We start from the raw sequence: 18,897 nt of genomic DNA on the forward strand, positions 1-18,897 counted from the left end.
CGCTAATATATTCAATAATTATTCGCATAAAACCTCCTCAATAATTTACTTAAAATGTTCATACCATACCCTCCCCTGATAAGAACGCAACGTGCAGTACGTTAAGTGAGAAGCCGAAGCCTGGGCATTCTCTCGTTTTTCGCTTTTTTTATCGTTTTTCTACTCAGTAAATTATTTAGAAATTAAAGAAGTAATTAGATACACGCATAATAATCACAACAGTATTAATAATAAGTCACAAAAGTAGCTTCGCCACTTCCTTCAACATCCGAAGTGCCGAACTATTTTAGGATTGCCACGCAACATCGCGAGCTCCAAAGATATATACTTGCATTTCGCCAAATGAAGTGCAAACTTCTCATCTCATTTGTCTTTTTGATCTCCCTCCATTCGCATACTTTGAGCAGCTGTGGCGTCGTATGAAGAGAAGGACATCAAGTGCACTGGGGAGGGAAATATTGTTCCAAGCATCAATATATGCAATGGAGTTGACGACTGCTACAGGAGGGACCGTAAGTTGCCAATTTATGCTTGGTCGAATCTCATGCGCCGTCCAACACCGGGAATGCATTAAGGAGCTAGAAGTGCGCTATTTGTGTTTTTGATGCGCGCCGTTTTGCCACCTGCCCGATGTTGGAGATCACGCGATCAAACAAGTGCAGAAGCGTGGGCAGGGAAAGGGGAACGTGCGTTTTCTCCTCTAGCCTTGCCGTGGCTGCGCATGACTGCGCGCAGCTGAGCGCATACGTGACTCGTGCGTCCTGTCTTGGAGGCAGCCTGCGGCATGTTCAAAGGCCAAAGACGAGCCGATATGGCCGGTGGTTTTTTTTGTGCACGTTCTCTTAGTGTTGGAGGCCACGTAATATCATGTTACGGAGTCGCGTTAAATCGACAGTAAGCTCGAAGCGTTCGCGCCCTGCTGACGGGGCTCTTCATCACGTCAGCGTTGTGACACTGAGTGCTCGCGGAGATTGATATCTTTTCTTGCGTTCCCGTGCGGGCTTGACACCATGCTTGTTAATTTTATTAGTAAGCGAACGCTTAATGCTATTTATATCGCCAGTGAAACTATGAAGTTTATGTCAGCTACATGTCAAGTTAGAGAGAGAGAGAGAGAGAGAGAGAAAGCAAGAAGAGGAAAGAAAAGGTCAACAAGACAAGCTTCCGGTTTGCTACTCTGTACTGGGGGTAAGAGAACGAGGAAATAGAAAGGGGAAAGTAGGAAGAGACGGAGAGTATGAGCACTGCGCGTATGCAGTAGGACGCACGGCAGTACTACAGTCTCTCATTGCCCGGTGTTCCACAAAAACTACAGTTGCACACGAATAGCTTTCTGCGCCATCGAGGGATGTGACCAGGCTTCAAGAGTTATTGATTCCGGAAACGTTCTGTTAGGGTCGCACAATGTTGTGTTGTCGCTATCAATGCTTCATCCTTCAGACGAAACGGCGACTTTCTAGGGAACCAGCCAGCATAGCGCAATGCTGCAATATCCCCGAGTGTCATAGCATCGCTATGCAGTGAAACTCTTGTGCCTTTTTCTTCCCATATGTTTAGCTCTCTTACAAGGAAGTATGAGCCGCTACTGTCCTCAAATATGGCAGAGAATGAATTTTTTCATAAGTCAATCAAAATATTTCTTGAACACCCTTCGTGGGCATATCTTTCAAGTGCGAGACCTAGAGGTAAAAAATGTTATCAGGAGCCGAAAAAATGCGGATCAGATTTGCAACAAAAGTTATTGCATAAAAAAATCTTCATAGAAACAGACTACAGCCACTCCTGATGATCAACATTTTATTAAGAAAGGCTGGCAGCCAATGGCGAAGAGCACTTACGAACGAAAAACTTTGTGAATTCGGCCCCGTGTTCTCATTGCGCAATTAAATAAATGCACTTGGTTAGGTCCCTAACGATCCAGTGGGATAAGAAGCCCTTGCAGTCATTTTCTTTGAAGGCGGGTTGAACCATGATTCGGGTATTAATAACGCGAGGAATTCATTTCCTTGGTACATTATTACAGATCATCCTCTGCCTCGGACAAGGCACTTTGCGGTAGGTAATTGTCACTCCCGTCTAGCTTCAGGCCTTTTCGGTTACGTGTCGCAGCACATTGCATTCTTGATTTTTAAATTTCGTTATAAATTAAACTTCGAAACAATTTTGTAAATGTTACACGCAGTTTACCCTAAGTGTTAAATTCGTTGTAGCATTACAGTGAGCATTTATGTAGCTATTGCTCTTTCTGTGTTAACTAATCTGCATTTCTGAATTATTTTTTCCTCAAAGGCTACAGCAATCGATATGGCTACTACGAGGAATCTGAAGACGAAGACAGAGAATTGTGTGGTAAGGAAGTTCTTGGGGCAAGGTTTTGAAATGTGCTACCATGTAATCCTGCAAAACAATCATTATTAGGGATATTAGGCATTGTTTTGCTTTTTAATGTAAGCCATTTTCAAGGCCTTAAGGCTTTATTTTCTTATCTGTTCTCAATGCTTAATAATGGGTAAACGTTTCTGACAGCTTGGAGTACCGCTGCCTGATCAATGCTACAGCAGAGAGAAAAAAATAACATTTCTAAGCACTTCAGTTTATGCCCGACTATGGAGCATTGAATTTGACAATTATCATATATTCACGTTTCTGTCTGTTGTGGTTAGATTTAAAACCCGATTGCAGTACTGTAGCTTTCACTTTTTTTTTTCGGGCGGGGGACCTAATATTTGAACATGCTTTTCTAATGAAAGCTAAGGAAGCGTATGATGTGTGAGCCTTGCGGTACTAGAAATGGGATATTTTAACTGAAAAATGGACCTTTTGGTTAGGCTAATGTATCTGTTATGTATGACGAGTGAGGAGTAAGACATGTTGAGCACTTGAACACAGAGCTTGGTACGATCGCACTGTCACACTGTCGCATCTAAAGCCTACATTCTAAGGCGGTGCTTCTGGCTGCAAGTGAACAAATGGTTCTATGCTCTCGAACTTTCCCGCGCGTTTAACTGCAGGGCTTACAACTGCCGTAAACGGAATAATTAGTTTCTAATGATGTCAATATATCGGGTTGGTGTCGTTGTTTCTTTCTAACCACCTCCCTCACGGAGCTAAGACTATTCAAACGTTGTAAACCGCACTGACATCATATTAAACCTACAGATAAAGGAAAAACCGAGGTGATGATGTAAAAAAAAACAGTTGCATTAGTGAATCTTCAAGACAAAGTGATAAGTCACGCGAGTACTCTGCAGCAGTACTTGAGATCATTAACCGATGAACCTCAGATTATAGCATTGCAAAAGACCCTAGCTTCCGCAGCGTCCCTCGCTGGTTACAGGGCAGTCCCCCAGCAGCCAAGCGGATGCGGGATCTGCACACTTATCGATAAGAATCTAACACAACTCTCACACGACCTGAATCTGAAGAACTGTAAGGTGGAACACGTGATGGTGGAGAGAGAGAGACAGACAAAAGGGAAGGGCAGACCGGAAGGTTAGCCAGTGTGTGTACTGGCTGGCTACCCTGTGCTCGGGAAAGGGGTTAAGAGAATAAATGGAGAAAGAAGAGAAAAAAACGAGAAAAATGCACACAGTAACGCGATGCTACGCGCTACAACAGTAAAAGGCGGTCGCACAATTCACAAGCTCTTAAAAACTTCAGCAAAGCCCTTGAGGCCTTGAGTGCCGCAACCCGTCTACACCAGTGTCCTAGAACATTTTTTTTCTGCGAAAGTGCGATTGTTCAGTTTTTCGAGTGCGGTCACGAGATCCTGCTGAACACACCGTGTAATGGTTGGTATCGTGCATGAAATAGATGGTAGCTGGCCCATGCCGTTGTCCAACTCATCCACGCTGAGGACGTTGTTGAGTGAAGAGACTTGTTCTCATCGAGAACGAGGAATATGGGATTTATTTACAGTATCTACATGAGAACGTTACAGTTCATCAGTCTAGCATGATTGAAAGAGAATGCACACTGAACAGCCGACAACGGCTGCTTAAATACACTCTGTGCTCCCTAAATCTCTAGGTGAGGGAAAACGGCCGTAAAATCTTCGACCAATTCTGCGCGTCCGAAGTCATCATACCCGACCCGCCTTTGAGGGGGAGGGTTTACACACACACTTCCGCACAGGTTTCACTAACCACACCGAGGTGAAAGGGTTTTCGCAGACGGGGGTCCTGCCCCGAGATCGCGCCTCTTGATCCCAAAGTTGACACCGCAGACAGTGGCCGCCGCGTCTGTCCATTGACTGACGACTTCTAAGGCCCGCGAGACGGCGCCGCAAAGCATCTCCTTCCAGTAGTTCCCCGCTCCAAACGGTGACGGCGAATACACTAACAGTACTTGGTCCGCCGACTGCGTCTAGACATCCCGGCGCCGCACGGTTGGGGGCGTGGTGCATTGTCGTCCGAACAAAGCGAATCGCCGCAGCGGGCCGGACAGGTTTCGACGGTCGCTTCCCCGAAGATCCCCAGCCACCGCAGGTCTAACGTAACAGCTCCTCCATGTCCTAGATAATCTCGACTGGCCAGTGCTGATAACCGCTGGGCAGGAAGAGCATGGCTGATGGCAAGAGGGGGGATGCCTTGGTTTGCAGCGACCAGCCGAGAAAAGAAGACACCGCACCAGAACATCCAAGGACAGGCAACTGGAAAGCGAACCCAACAACACGGCTCTCCGCCGAGATGACGTATCTTGGATCTCACTTAAGACCCGCTAGGCTTCAAAGAAAACACAAGTGCAGAAACAACAAATGCTGCACATTGCTACGCCAATTTGGAAGGAATTTCGTGCTGACTAATTGGGCTATCATGGAGGAAGTCCTGCTAAATAAGAGGGGATTTTGTTCGCTTAACAAAATTGACAATAACGACCGAAAAATTAAGGCGGCATCCCTAAACGCAGAATTCAAATTAGCCTGCTCAAACCATCCGCATTCCTATGCAACTTTACCTTTTTATATCTAACGGAGAAGTTGTACTCTTCGAGAGTGAGGCTCCATCGGAGCAAGCGGCTATTTTTGTGTGAGATTTGATTTAGCCATGTCAGAGGACTGTAGTCAGTCTCGAAGATGAACTTCGCTCGGTACAATTTGCACGACAACTTCTGGGCTGCCCAAACTAAACAAGCACATTCCTCCTCGGAAGCGCTGTACGCTTCCTCTCTTACAGCGTGTTTACGGCTGGCATAGAGCATCGGATGTTCCTCATTATCGTCGCCGACCTAAGTACCACGCCCATACCCCTTTTAATTGCATCACACTTAACTATGAATTCCTTTGTGTAGCCTGGCGCGCGAAGCACAGGACGAGAAACCAATAGCGTTTTCAAACTTTGGAAAGCGTTCTCTTTGTCCTTATCCCAGTGCACGCTATTCGTTGCTCCATTTAGGAGGGCGTCCGTTAAATGACTTGCTATTTGCGAGTAATTCGGAATGTACTGTCGATAGTATCCCACAAGTTCCGAAAACAAACGGATGTCTGTTTTCGTGCGCGGCTGTGAAAAATCTCCAATCGTAGCTGTTTTCATCTCGGCCGGTCCTCTCGTACCCTTGCCGACAACATGGCCCAGAAAAAGTAACCTGCGAGCAGACAAACCTACACTTTTCCGCCTTCATCGTTAAGCCGGCTTCCCTCAACTGTGAGAACACCTGTTTGAAGTGCGATACGTGCTGTTCCCAGCTGTCCGAAAAAATTGCTACATCATCAAGATATGGCAAGGCGAACTCCTGAGTCTTTTAGGCCAATATCCATTAACTTAGAGAAGCTAAACGGCGCGTTCTTTAACCCGAAGGTGAGGACGAGAGGGCGAAAAGTGCCTACAGGTGAGATAAAGCGGCTGGTACTTTCTAAAATGGGAGCTTGCCAGTATACCCGCACGAGATCTGTAGTTGAAATGTATTTAGCAGCGCTAACTCTTTCAGTTCGTTCCTCAATGTTGGGTATCGGCTACAGTTGATCCCAAGTGATGGCATTTAACTTCCTGTAGTCAACACACGGACGAGGGTCCTTGTTAGGGATTTCTACAACTATTAGCGGTGACGTGTAGTCACTCTCAGCAGGCTCTATATCTCCCATCTCTAGCATGCGCTGTATCTCTGCCTCGATAATTTCTCTCTGTCGTGCAGACACCCTGTACGGCTTGCATCTTAAGGGTTCGGTTGATGTCTGCTCTATTTCATGCGCTATTAGTTTGGTTCTACCTGGCTGATTGCTGAATCTGTCGAGATATTCCCTTAACATCCCCTTTAGCTCATCTAGCTGCTCGGGTCTAAGAGCGTGCGAGCTTACCGAATGTTTTACTACTTCTAGGCTGATTTCATAGTTGGAGGTCGCCCTATACTCGCTAAAGTCGGTACTAGTGTCATCCTGCTCCTTCATGGTAGAGTTGACTCCGCTCCGCTCTACGTATGGCTTCACCAAATGGCAGTGGTATATCCTCACCTCCTTCCTGTGACCGGGCATTTTTAGAGCATAGTTAGTATCTCAAGATTTGTGCAACACTTTAACGGGTCCGTCCCAATGAACTTCAAGCTTGTTCTTTCTTGAAGGTTTGAAGATCATTACCTGGTCTCCGGCGTTAAACGTACGAAACCCCGCATTCTTGTCGTAATAGAACTTGGCGTTCTTTTGAGCTACTCCCTTGTTCGTTTCGACTAGTTCTTTGGTTGCACTTAGCCGTTCCAGCAGATTTAGCACGTATTCTACCACTGTTGGACTTTTGTCCTCTTTCCTCCCACATCTCTTAATATTCTCAGTGGAGAACGGACTGTCCTCCCATGCACTAGTTCTGCTGGCGGGAACCCTGTATCCTCATGACGAACTGTTCGCAAAGCAAACAAAGTGACAGGAAGGCAATTCTCCCAGTCCTCCTTGTGCTTGTAACACAGCGCCCGCAAAACTCGCTTAAGCACTGAATGTCACCTCTCTACACTATTTGGCTGAGGGTGATAGACGGAACTGTGTATCAACTTTACCCCGCACTTTTGTAAGAATGTGGAAGTCAGTGAGCTGGTGAATACGAACCCTTGATCTGCCTGAATTTCGGCTGGAAACCAAACTCGTGCGAATACTGTCAAAACCTCGTCTACTACATCGGTGGAGCTGAGCTCTTTCAGAGGGATTGCGTCTGGAAACTGTAGCCAGACACAGCATAGTAAACAAGTACCTGTAACCTGACTTTGTCTTTTGTACGCTTCCGCAATTTTCAACCACTCGACTAGGTTGGCCTTTAAGCTATATGCAAACTTCAGATATCCATCGCTATCCTTCTTGCCTGTGCTTCTAAAGCTCTGCCGAAAAGCTTCGGCTGAAAGGCGGTACTTTTTCAAAAGACTGGCCTTAACTTTCGCATAATCATATGCATCTTGCGCACTGAGTGTGGCAATTACTTCCGCAGCCTCACACGGCAACATAGACAACAACCGCTGTACTGGCCCGAGCACTGGCCATGTACTCGGGCCGATGTTAATCTTCTCCAAAGTGCTTTCAAAATTTCCCAGGAACAAGCCTATGTCGTTCCCGACGTCAAATTGCTTTAACAGCCTGTCCATGCGGTATGATTCTGCTTCACCTGATCGTCCCAAAGCCCCTTCACTTTCTTGAGACGACTCGAAACGTTTGCTTTCAAGTTCAAGTTGCATTTTTCTCAACTCGCGTTCTTCTCTCTTTCTGTCCCGTTCTTCTGTCTTTCTGCCCCGTTCTTCTCTCTCTCTGTCCCGCTCTTCTCTCTCTCTGTCCCGTTACTCTCTTTTCCTAAGTAGCTCTAGCCCAATTTCAATATTCTCCTCACTAGCTTTTTCGGAAATAAGCTTCAATGATTCCCATTTTAGCATTTCCTTGTGTACCTCTAGGCTGAGTTCCTCACCAACAATCAACATTACCTCTCACAGCAGTGTCCTTAACTCCATGACTGCTGCTTTACTGCCTTGGTCCTGCTCGCTAAACCTACCTAGAAAACACAACCTTGGTAACAATGAACAATCTAGCTTCCCTACTGTTCTAAACAGAACAACGACAAAGAGAAGTATAGAGAGTCAAAGCAAGAATCAAGCACTCACCGCAGACACAGCACCACGTCGCAAAGTCCTTCTCATCGCTGTCAGCCAGTTGTAAAGGTTGGGGTCGGTCACGAAATAGATGGTAGCTGACCCATGCCATCGTCCAACTTATCCACGCTGAGGACGTTGTTGAAGGGAGAGACTTGTTCTCATCGAGAACGAGGAATATGGGATTTATTTATAGTATCTACATGCGAACGTTACAGTTCATCAGTCTAGCATCACACACACTCACTCAGCAGCCGCGCAACAGCTGCTTATAACCATTCTGTCCTCGCTAGATCCCCAGTTGAGGGAAAACGGCCGCTCGACCAAACGGAGCGTCCAAAGTCATCGTAGCCGACCCGCCTTTGAGGGGGAGGGTCTACGCACTCACTTCCACACAAGTAGCACTGACCACATCATAGTGAGAGGGTTTTCGCAGACACGGGTCTTTCCCTGAGCCGGCGCTCTTGATCCCAGTGTTGACCCCGCAGACAGTGGCCGCCGCGTCTGTCCATGGACTGACGACTTGTAAGGCCCATGAGACGGAGCCGCAAAACCCTTTCTTTCCGGAGTTCCCCCGCTTCAAACAAACCGTTACGGATACGGCGAATCCTCTAACAATACTTGATCCGCCGACTGCGTCGAGTCATCTCGGCGCCATTCCGTTGGGGACGCGGCGCAATTTCGTCCTTAAAAAGCGAGTCGCCGCCGCAAACATGCCGACGCCTTTCCGACGGTCGCTTTTCCGAAGAACGCCAGCCCCCGCCGGTCGAACGTGACAACCGCGGCACAACTAACGCGGAAACTGTGTATTTTTGCCTAACGCTTACATCAGTACCCAGCACAAGTGCCAGCAGTTCAAAACGCTGCTCAAGAAGGCAGTGGAACTAGGTGGCCCAGCCCCCTCGTCATAGTCGGATACTTCAGTGTCCCACACGGATTATGGGGATATGTGTACGAAACAAGCAAGGATTTGGACCTCTCCAAGATGCCAATGAAGTAGGCGTAACCCTAATCACGGATAAGGCTTTCCCTACGTAGATGGGAAATTCAATTACCAGAGACGCGACGCCAAACCTCGTTTTCATCATGAAAGTCGAAAGGCCTACATGAACCAACACCTCCATGGATTTGGGCAATGATCACTACGTATTGGAGACCTCAGTAATGGTGGATCGCTGCAGGATCTGTGAATTCACGGTGATTGACCGGTATCTCTTTCGCAACAGCCGTAGTACAAGGGACGAAGCTCCCGACAACCTAGAGGAATGGTACGAGGGTAAGCGGAAAGATACCACCGCTGCCACCAAAAATGTAAAATTGGATCTAAACGTGGACAAGATGGCCAGCAGACTTCCCACCTGCTCGAAGCCAAGTAAGCCCTATTCCGAAGATGCAAGGAGCAGAAGCACAATCTTAGGCTGCGGAAGAAGATTTCAACGTTGAACAAGTAAATAGTGAACATTGCAACACATTGTGCAAACAGCAGTGGGACGAGCTCTGTATGTCCATAGACGGGCAAATCAAAAACGCCAAATCCTGGAAGCTTCTGACGCACCTCTTGGATGAACACAGCACCAAAGCCTATCAGAGACACATCCTATCCCGTGCCCTGCATGAAGCCACCAAAGGGCATGAGGGGAGTTTGTCGCTCGATTAGTATCCAAGTACCTTCTGGTCGAACATGATGGCGAAAACGCCGTGTTCCGTGAATACGGGGGCCCCCCTCTCCCACAACTGGACGTAGACTTTTCAGAAACCGAAATCTGGCGATTGGTTCTGACTCTCAACCGGAAGCCGGCTCCTGGGCCGGACGGAATCACCAACAGGACCTCAGAAACCACGACGCCGCTTCCATGAACGACTAACCAGTTTCTTCAACGAAGCAGGGAAAACTGGTGAGGTCACGGAGGAATAGAAGTTAGCCGACACCGTGTTGATCTCCAAGCCAGGAAAGTCACCTAGAGTCGAGAACCTTCGCCCCATCTCTCTTACGTCCTGTGTGGGTAAAGTGGCAGAGCACGCGATCCTCAACAGACTTACGACTACCTAGAGGGAAACGACATTTATACACATGATCGGCTTTCGCGCCGGTTTTTCAACGCAGGAAACGATGAGGCTCATTAGGCACCAAGTCAACGATGGATACTTCAAGGATAGCAAGGTCATTCTTGGCTTAGACCTGGAGAACGCCTTCGACAACATCAAGCACAAATTCATCCTGCAGACAGTGACGAACCTCAAGCTTGGGCCCAGGCTGTACGACTACATCACATCCTTCCGGTCGGGGAGCAGAGCGAGGCTGCGTATCGGAAACTTCTTCTCTGAAGACGTGCCACTAGAACATCGAGACACGCTCCAGGGATCTGTGATTTCTCAGATGCTTTTTAATCCTTGCATGACTGGACTGTCCAAGAGACTGACCAGTATAGACGGCATCAAGCATTCCCTCTGCGCCGACGACATCAGTCTGGTGCGGTGGAGGCAGCGAAGGCACGGTGCAAGATGTCATGCAGGAGGCAATGGTTGAGGCGTAACCGTACTTGCGCCCAACAGGACTCAGACGCTCATCCACCAAGTCGAAACTTCTACTCTGCAGGAAGGAATGGGGCTCTCGACCGAAGGAACCGAAACCCGTGGAACAAAGTGGTATACATCTTTACGCGAGAGACGGAAAGTAAATACCGAGGGTAGGCACTACCAGGGTCCTCGGCATGTTTACCTAAGTAGCGGGTGGAAACGGCATCACTCTGCGAAAGATAGTTGACAAGACAGACAACGCTTTTCGGCTCGTCAAAACCACCTCTGGGAGACACCTGGGCCGTAGGGACGACAATTTCCGATGGCTCATCAACGCGTTCGCGGCCGGCCACTTTGCCTACACCGTCACCATGCACAATTGGCTCAGGTCGGAATGGGACAAGCTCGACGTTATTATCAGGAAGATTGTCAAGAAAGCCCTGGGGCTTCCCCTACGCCCGCACCGAGTATTTACTCATGCCTGGTGTGCACAACTCTGCGGCCGAGATAGCGGAAGCACCCACCGTAGTTGCATAGTGGCTATGGTGTTGGGTTGCTGAGCACGAAGTCGCGGGATCGGATCCCGGCCACGGCAGCCGCATTTCGATGGGTGCGAAATCCGAAAACACCCGTGTCCTTAGATTTAGGTGCACGTTAAAGAACCCCAGGTGGTTGAAATTTCCGGAGTCCTCCACTACGGCGTGCCCCATAATCAGAAAGTGATTTTGGCACGTACAACCCCATAATTCAAATAATTTTTGAGATAGAGAAAGCGCAGGAACGCTCCCAGTTGGTCAGATTGTCCACCACGATGACAGGTGGACATATACTTGCAGAACTGGGGTCCAACCCGACGCAGTTGGAGGCAAACAGCGAGCGTATATCCAAAAATGTACCCGAGAACGTCACCGTTGCCCTCATCCTGCGCAACCTTCCCCCCGTGTGCAACGAGGGACGGCGTCGGGCGAAAGCGACGGCACTACTCAAGCAACCTGGAATGAATAGTACAACTGCAAGCTTTGTCGACGCAGTGGTCGTCGACCAGACAGGTTCGACTACGAACTGTGCCACCGTATGCACAACGAACCCGCAGAGGGCCGAACAAGCGGCCATCGCACTCGCTCTGCTAGATGGTCGGTGTGGAGAGGTGTACAGCGACTCAAAGGCGGCATTCAGAGCCTTTCAAAACGGCCGCATATCAATACAAGCGGCCAGGATCTTGAACACCAGAGAAGGGATCGTCCCTCACACCATTTACTGGTTCCCTGCGCACGTCGGCTCGGTAAAGGGCGTCGCCCTGAACCCCAACGAGTCAGCCCACGCAGCAGCTCCCGCGCTCACCGACCGCGCTGCTATATTATTGGGCGACGGCTCCAGCACGCACGAGATTACCAAATGATACTGCATGGCTAGAAGGGTCACTGCGCGTACTGCAAACCCATTTGTATCCCTAATTAGCATATTTAAATGAGATCTATCAACACAAATTGCCTGATGCCACCTGCACCATTTGCGGGCAGACCACGACGCTAGCACGTATGCTCTGGGAGTGTGGGTCGCCCGGCCCGACTTACAGGAAGACCGAGTGGGATGCGCTTCTGCACAGCACAAACCTTCACGATCAAATCCTGGTCGCTCAGCGCGCCTGCGACTACGCTTGTAGGCTACACGTGCCGGTCCGCACGTGGGAGTAGGCTGGTAGCGCGGGGCAACCTCCGCGTCCGCACTGGACCCTAATACAGTTGTACTCACTCACTCACTCACTCACTCACAGTCACATGAGCTACAGCTCTGAAAATGTTAATATATTTGTTTAAAACATCATTGTATATCTTGGAAAAAGAAATTATAGTTGTGCATTGTATATTTCGATTTCTCCATCAGCCTAGTGGCTGATAGATTTTTACTCATACTAAATCTAGCAGACCTATCCATCCTGAGAGACCAACTGTGCAATGAATAAGCACAGAGATGACATGTCCTTGGAGGCTGCGTTGACAACTTCAGCTGTGTTATTCGATGCCCTAGTATGGCATTGACATGAAGCACTTTTGAAATGTAATATTTGCACGATCTGCACAGGGATTTTTCATCATGCTATAAATTCCGCTGCCTTATACTACTATCCGCCATGCTTATGGAATCCTGACGCTCCTTCATGCATATGATAAATCTGCGTTTTATAAAGCTATTCGGATGTTTATGCTAATGCTTTCACAAGAAGAATAAATTAAAAGATCAGCTATATGTCCAAATTAGCACCTCTCCTATAGGCACAGAAATCTGCTACCCTAACCATCTTATCTTTACGAACAGAATACAATATATTCCAGCAAATCGCCATCTTCAGCCTTTTTACTGGAGAATCTTCGACGACACAATGCTGATCCGACACGGGGACAAATCAGACTTTACTTGTGACAACGCCAATGTGATCTACGTGCTTGAGTGCGGAACGTGACATAAGCAACACATCGGCCACATTCAAAACCTCCTTTAGGTGGCGCTTTGAAAACCTCTATAGCCATACTCTGTTATCCTTTGAAAACTTCCATAATCAACGCATGTTCCCGTTCCAGGTGATACAATAAAACAAGAATCGAAGCTACAATGAAACAGTGCAGTTTCTTAATCTCATCATGAGAGGAAATTCGCGCATTTTGCGCGAAAAACAAATTCAACGCGGTATAGTCACGACATAATTAAAAGCATCAGAAGAGCTTTCTTTCTGTGCAATACTAGTACACATGCAATTGTTCTCATGCATTCTAATATTGTTATTACACTAGTTAGCTCTCAAATATCCATGTCACCTTTTTATTCGTTTCGAGCATAGTGGGTTTGAGCACTGCTTTTGTTTAATCGCAGCCTTCTGAAGCATCTGCCAGCGTGCAGCTTCACGTACCTGCTTTCATTGTTGCAACATAAATTGATTGTGACGTGGCTCGCATAGACAGTGTAGCCGAGCGCTTGTTTAAAAGGCAGTATCCACCACGAGACCTAACTAAAGGTGGCAGTACCGTCAGCGCGTTAGTGTGGATAGGGAGTCGGTGGCAGGCATCGAAATGTACACGGCAGCGCTTCGCTGTAAGCGATTTGGTCCAACTTATGACAATGAAACGCGCTGACTTCAGTGAACTGATTATATATTTCCATCCGATGCCGCGATTTTGCAACGAAGTTTGCTGAACGTTTCTCTTTACTTGAAAGAAGAGCAGGCATCCATTCAACAGGAGACTGAACAGCCAAACAGTGTGCATTTCTGCACTTACTTGGGGCTGCTTCTTCATGCTTGGCTGGCGTTCCACCTCCTCTGCTAAAATTGTTGTGCAACTTCATTATTACCGCATTCTTTGCGAATCTTGCACGGGTTCTAAAAAAAGTCAGCATCCCTGTACGAAGAAGCTAAAGTAGCAAAGTAATGCCCACTTTATATCACCAATTTTAGGCACATGTATCCTTTATTTTGTATTCGCTGCACAACGGAAACACTTACTCAGTTCAATTAAATAAGCCAGGCCACTGTCTGTGACAGCACGTTATCAAGATGGCCAGGTTGCATCAGACGAGAATAGTGTTATCGCAATAGCACTAACAACGCGCAAATTAAGCAGAAAGTTGCCTTTGCATGGCTACGCCAAAGTTGTGAATACTTGAGAGGGTAGAATTATTACTTTGTTTTATTTCAGCTAATAATGGCCACTGTTACCCTTCCAGCTAGTCACCCCACACAGAAGAGCGAAACTAAATCACAGTCCCCGCCCTTTAAAGGGAAGCTGAAGAGTCTGTCGAATTCAATAAGACGCTCATATACGGATGCGGGAACCTTATAAACCATGAAGGTAAAATTTGGGGGGCGATTTTTCACTTAGGAACGACGCAATCGTCAGTTATAATTGCGCTGTAGCTCCGCCCCCCCCCCCCCCCCCCCCCGTCGAGCGCCGCGCGCTGCTGCTGACGCTGACGATGCGAGCGGAGACCGCAAACCGCGGCTTAGTGACGTCAACACTGGTGTTCCGCTCCTTCGCAGTCTCCGCGACCGTGCCTCACCGGGCTTATATCTGCGTGCGTGCCGTCCTAATCTGCTTCGCTCGACCCTACATTCCTTTATTTGTGTGTATATAGGAGTGGTAGTTGACGTGCGCAACATCAATTGAACTTGTAGGCCGATCATGCCGGCGTTCTGTGCAGCCTACGCTTGCATGAACACCAGCGGCCGCGACGATGTTCCGATGTTCCATTAGTTCCTGCAAGACAAGAAGCTTTCAGCTAAGTGGGAGGCTGCTGTGAAGCGAAACAACTTCAAGCGCTCAAGAACAAGTGTTGTGCTCTAACCACTTCCGTGACGATTACTACCGGAGTTTATCAATAATGCGTGCTTTGGGTTCTCCTAAAAAAGATTGTTAGCACGCTGAACGGAAGGTGCATGTTTATCGCCCACCCTTGACGCAGGTTTCATCGCCAAGCGCCGCGAATTTTCTATTCGCACGTGTGTTGTGAAACAGCCTGCACGCAGCTACCATAACGCAGTGCAAGCGTAAAGTTTGCATGTGTTCGAAAGCCTGCCCACGCCAAGACGCTGCACTCCCCCTTCTCTCGCACACATAAGAAACCGACCATCTCACGTAGCCGACGGAATTCGCCGGTTACGAGTAGCGTGCGGATGGCGCGCTGATGAAGGTTCTCTATTACACGTGCTACAACATCCGGTAAACTTTTCCCGCGTGTAAACCGTCTGTGTAGATTGCCGACAGCTTTGGGGCAGCGCACAAATGCTGAAGATCGCATCACCGCTTACGTTCTACGAGGAGGCATGCAGGAACATAACACTACAGTTGTTTGCCCGGAAACGTACTCACTGGAACGCTGAATGCAGCTTAGCAAAAAACATACTCGCCAAAGAACATTTCCAACACAAGGAGATACTAACACTTCGCCTTCGTTCGCGTGGAAAGCAGTGCTTGTAGCAGCATTTTTGCATCTTGGAGAGGCTGGCTCTTCGGAATCAGCTCGTACATGTAGTATGTACAAGTATGTACGTACGCGTAGTATGTACAAGTATAAACCCCTTACAAGTGATTTTGCACACGACAGCGACAGCGCTGCAAACGAGGCGATGGCTGTCGCGTTCACTCGTCGTCTGCAAGCCGAACCATTGTTGACGTCAGGAAGCGCCCGACCAATCACAGGCGGAAACGAGGCGCGCGAGCTGGGCGTGTCTGCTGCTGCACTTTTCGTCGAAATAAAATATGTTTGCGCTTTCTTTCACTCGATTTCGGTGCGATATTCGAATTCAGAGGGTTGAAAACCGCGGCGTACTGCTCTTCACTCATCTTTTCTGGAAAACCTTTTAGCTTCCCTTTAACTCAACGTTATGATGGCCTGCGTCTAGAGACTTCTGTGGCACATGAACCTCCCTAAGATCATTTAGCTTTCCTTTTGTAACAGCGAGTCAAAACGCAAAAGCCCATGATTTACTTGGTAGGCAAAATGACCCGCCGTGCTTGTTTAGTGGCTATGGTGTTGGGCCACTAAGCACGAGGTCGCGGGATAGAATCTCGGCCACGGCGGCCGCATTTCGATGGGAGCGGAATGCGAAAACACCCATGTACTTAGGTTTAGGTGCACGTTAAAGAACCACAGGTGGTCCGAATTTCCGCAGTCCCCTACTACGGCGTGCCACATATTCAATGAGTGGTTTTGGCACGTAAAACCCCATAATGCAATTTTTAACAAGACGAAATGACCCGCCGTGGTTGCTCAGTGGCTATGGTGTTAGGCTGCTGAGCACGAGGTGGCGGGATCGAATCCCGGCTACGGCGGCCGCATTTCGATGGGGGCGAAATGTAAAAACACCCGTGTACTTAGATTTAGGTGCACGTTAAAGAACCCCAGATGATCGAAATTTCCTGAGTCTCCCACTACGGCGTGCCTCATAATCAGAATGTGGTTTTGGCACGTAAAACCCCCATAATTTAATTTTTTAACTAGACAAAGTGAGCTCATTTTCGTGGCATTAGAACCAGTTGTTCAAGGAACACCACGGGCCGCCGCGTAGCCCCCAAGCGTGATTTATACAATTGTCGCAATTATCATGATAGTTTATTTTTAAGGCTGACTGGTATTCATGCCACCTCATTTATTGCAGTTCGTATCACACGGATTGCGAAATGATGAACTAGTCGCTAAAGTTCGGCATTCACATATCGTTGCAACCACTCGATTTCTTTAAATCAAGGAACAACGAGTTCTCTGATTTCCTCGAAACACAAAGCGACAATTAAATTGGTGTCATTGTGGCAAAACGTCGACTTGTAGAACAGTCGAATTGTCGACGATATTAGATCGCGACGATCACACATCGCGCTCTCGACACGGGCAGCCGCTGATCTTGCTACAGCGCGAAGACGACAGCGCAAGTTTAAATGCTTCTGTACAGTGCCGAAAAACGCAGACCAGCTTTTACGGCCTTGCTACTTCAACAGAAGTGGCCTTTAAAGGTATGCGTGCCGTACGCGCACATGTAAACACGTCGGGCGTAGTAGACGACACGTGGCACCATCCACACGATCCTTGGTTCAGCCTGTGCCCGCCAGACGGCGACTCTGTTTGATGTCGCGGCCAATAGATGAGCAAGATGCTGCCATGACGCGGCAAGCGCGGGCTCGAAGAACAATGGCTGGTGCCGCACACGCCTCACACCATTAATTTTGTTGCGCAGTCGAGTAGTCAAAGGCGTGAGCTAATGTGTTGGCTCACCGGCCGATGACTGCTACAGCCAGATATAGTACAGAGAAGCGCCGCTAATAGTTTGAATTAATGGCCACAATTGATGTACTTGAGCGAGGAAGTGAGCTGCAACACCAACACGTCGTCGTTATCATGCCGTCGTCATCATTCAATCGTCTTCATTTCATCAATTTCGTGCCTTTCTGAACATTCCTTCCCTGTTATGTCGCAGGTGCTCTCGTTTTCCGACATGCACAGAGTTCAGAGTTCGACGTGTAGACGCTCGCTTCTTGCCCAGCGGTACGGCAAAACGTGATGTTCGCGCTCGCGGGTGCATGTTTCACAAGAGAAACGAGCATGCACAGACAAAAGAAGCTGCAATCGTTTGCCATAGCTTGCTTACTATCGTCGGCGCTCGCTTTCTTTTTCGTTCTTAATTAACCCATGTTTCGCCTGTACTCTCGAAGCAGGAACTGAATCGCTCTGCTCATGCTGAAGTGAATGGGACGTCAGCGGTGTGCAAAATGACGCTGCCTTTGTGCATCTTTTCGCCGTTTCCACTCTGTCACAGTGGTTGCGTTTTCGCATTGTCATCGCGTTGCCATCTTCGAGCAGTCGTCATTATTCAGTCCTGAGCATTCCATTATCGTGATGCCATTATTGTAAACGCATCGTCATCACATCGCAGGGTTGCCGTCGTGCCGTTGTGGTCCGTCTATCGTCCTCACTTTGTCCACTGGCGTCATCCCATCGTTGTTGTGCCTTTGTCATCATACCGTCATAATTCCGGTTTAGTCAGTCCCTTTGTCACACAATCGGCATCGCAGCATCAGCATCCCAGCATCAGCATCCAACAACAGGTTGTCAAGGGAACAAGAGTTCTGGATATCCAGTCAGCCGCTAGAGTCTGTGAAGGAGTACGTTTACCTAGGTCAATTAGTTACAGGGGACGCTGATCATGAGAAGGAAATCTACAGAAGAATAAAAATGAGTTGGAGTGCATACCACATACATTCTCAGATCCTGACTGGACGCTTACCACTATCACTGAAAAGAAAGGTGAGCAATCAATGCATTCTACCGGTGCTAACATATGGGGCAGAAACTTGGAGATTGACAAAGAAACTCGAGACCAAGTTAACGACCACGCAAAGAGCGATGGAATGAAGAATGTAAGGCGTAACGTTGGGAGACAGGATGAGAGCGGTGGGGATCAGAGAGCAAACGGGGATAGCCGATATTCTAATTGACATGAAGAGAAAAAAAAATGGAGCTGGGAAGGCCATATGTAATGCGCAAGTTAGGTAACCGGTGGACCATTAGGGTTACAGAATTCGGGTTACACAACGGCGTGCCTCATAATCAGATCCTGGTTTTGGCACGTAAAGCGCCATAATTTCATTTTTTTTATTCGGTTGGCGCAGGACTGGAGTAATTGAAGATCACAGGGAGAGGTCTTTGTCCTGCAGGGTACATAAAGAATAGGTTGATAATGATACTCGTCACGCCACCGTCCGCACACCATCGTCGTCATACCATCGTCGTCAGTCTAACGCTGTCATCCGATGGTCGGCGCACCGTTGTCGTCCCACCCTCGTCGTC

General features: G+C 48.1%; 1 protein-coding gene across 3 annotated transcripts in view; it reads left to right on the top strand.

Moving 5' to 3' along the window:
• The window catches only part of LOC142576523 (receptor-type tyrosine-protein phosphatase F-like), an 86,717-nt gene that overhangs the window by 12,193 nt on the left and 55,627 nt on the right, over positions 1 to 18,897 (top strand). For all 3 annotated transcript variants that reach the window (XM_075686693.1, XM_075686677.1, XM_075686686.1), the window contains exons 3-4: positions 408 to 512; positions 2,290 to 2,349. In XM_075686693.1, the coding sequence (XP_075542808.1) occupies positions 408 to 512; positions 2,290 to 2,349 (165 nt within the window). The remainder of the gene's footprint in view (positions 1 to 407; positions 513 to 2,289; positions 2,350 to 18,897) is intronic.

The sequence above is a fragment of the Dermacentor variabilis genome, chromosome 1, assembly GCF_050947875.1.
Source record: "Dermacentor variabilis isolate Ectoservices chromosome 1, ASM5094787v1, whole genome shotgun sequence".
In the NCBI taxonomy this organism is placed as follows: domain Eukaryota; kingdom Metazoa; phylum Arthropoda; class Arachnida; order Ixodida; family Ixodidae; genus Dermacentor; species Dermacentor variabilis.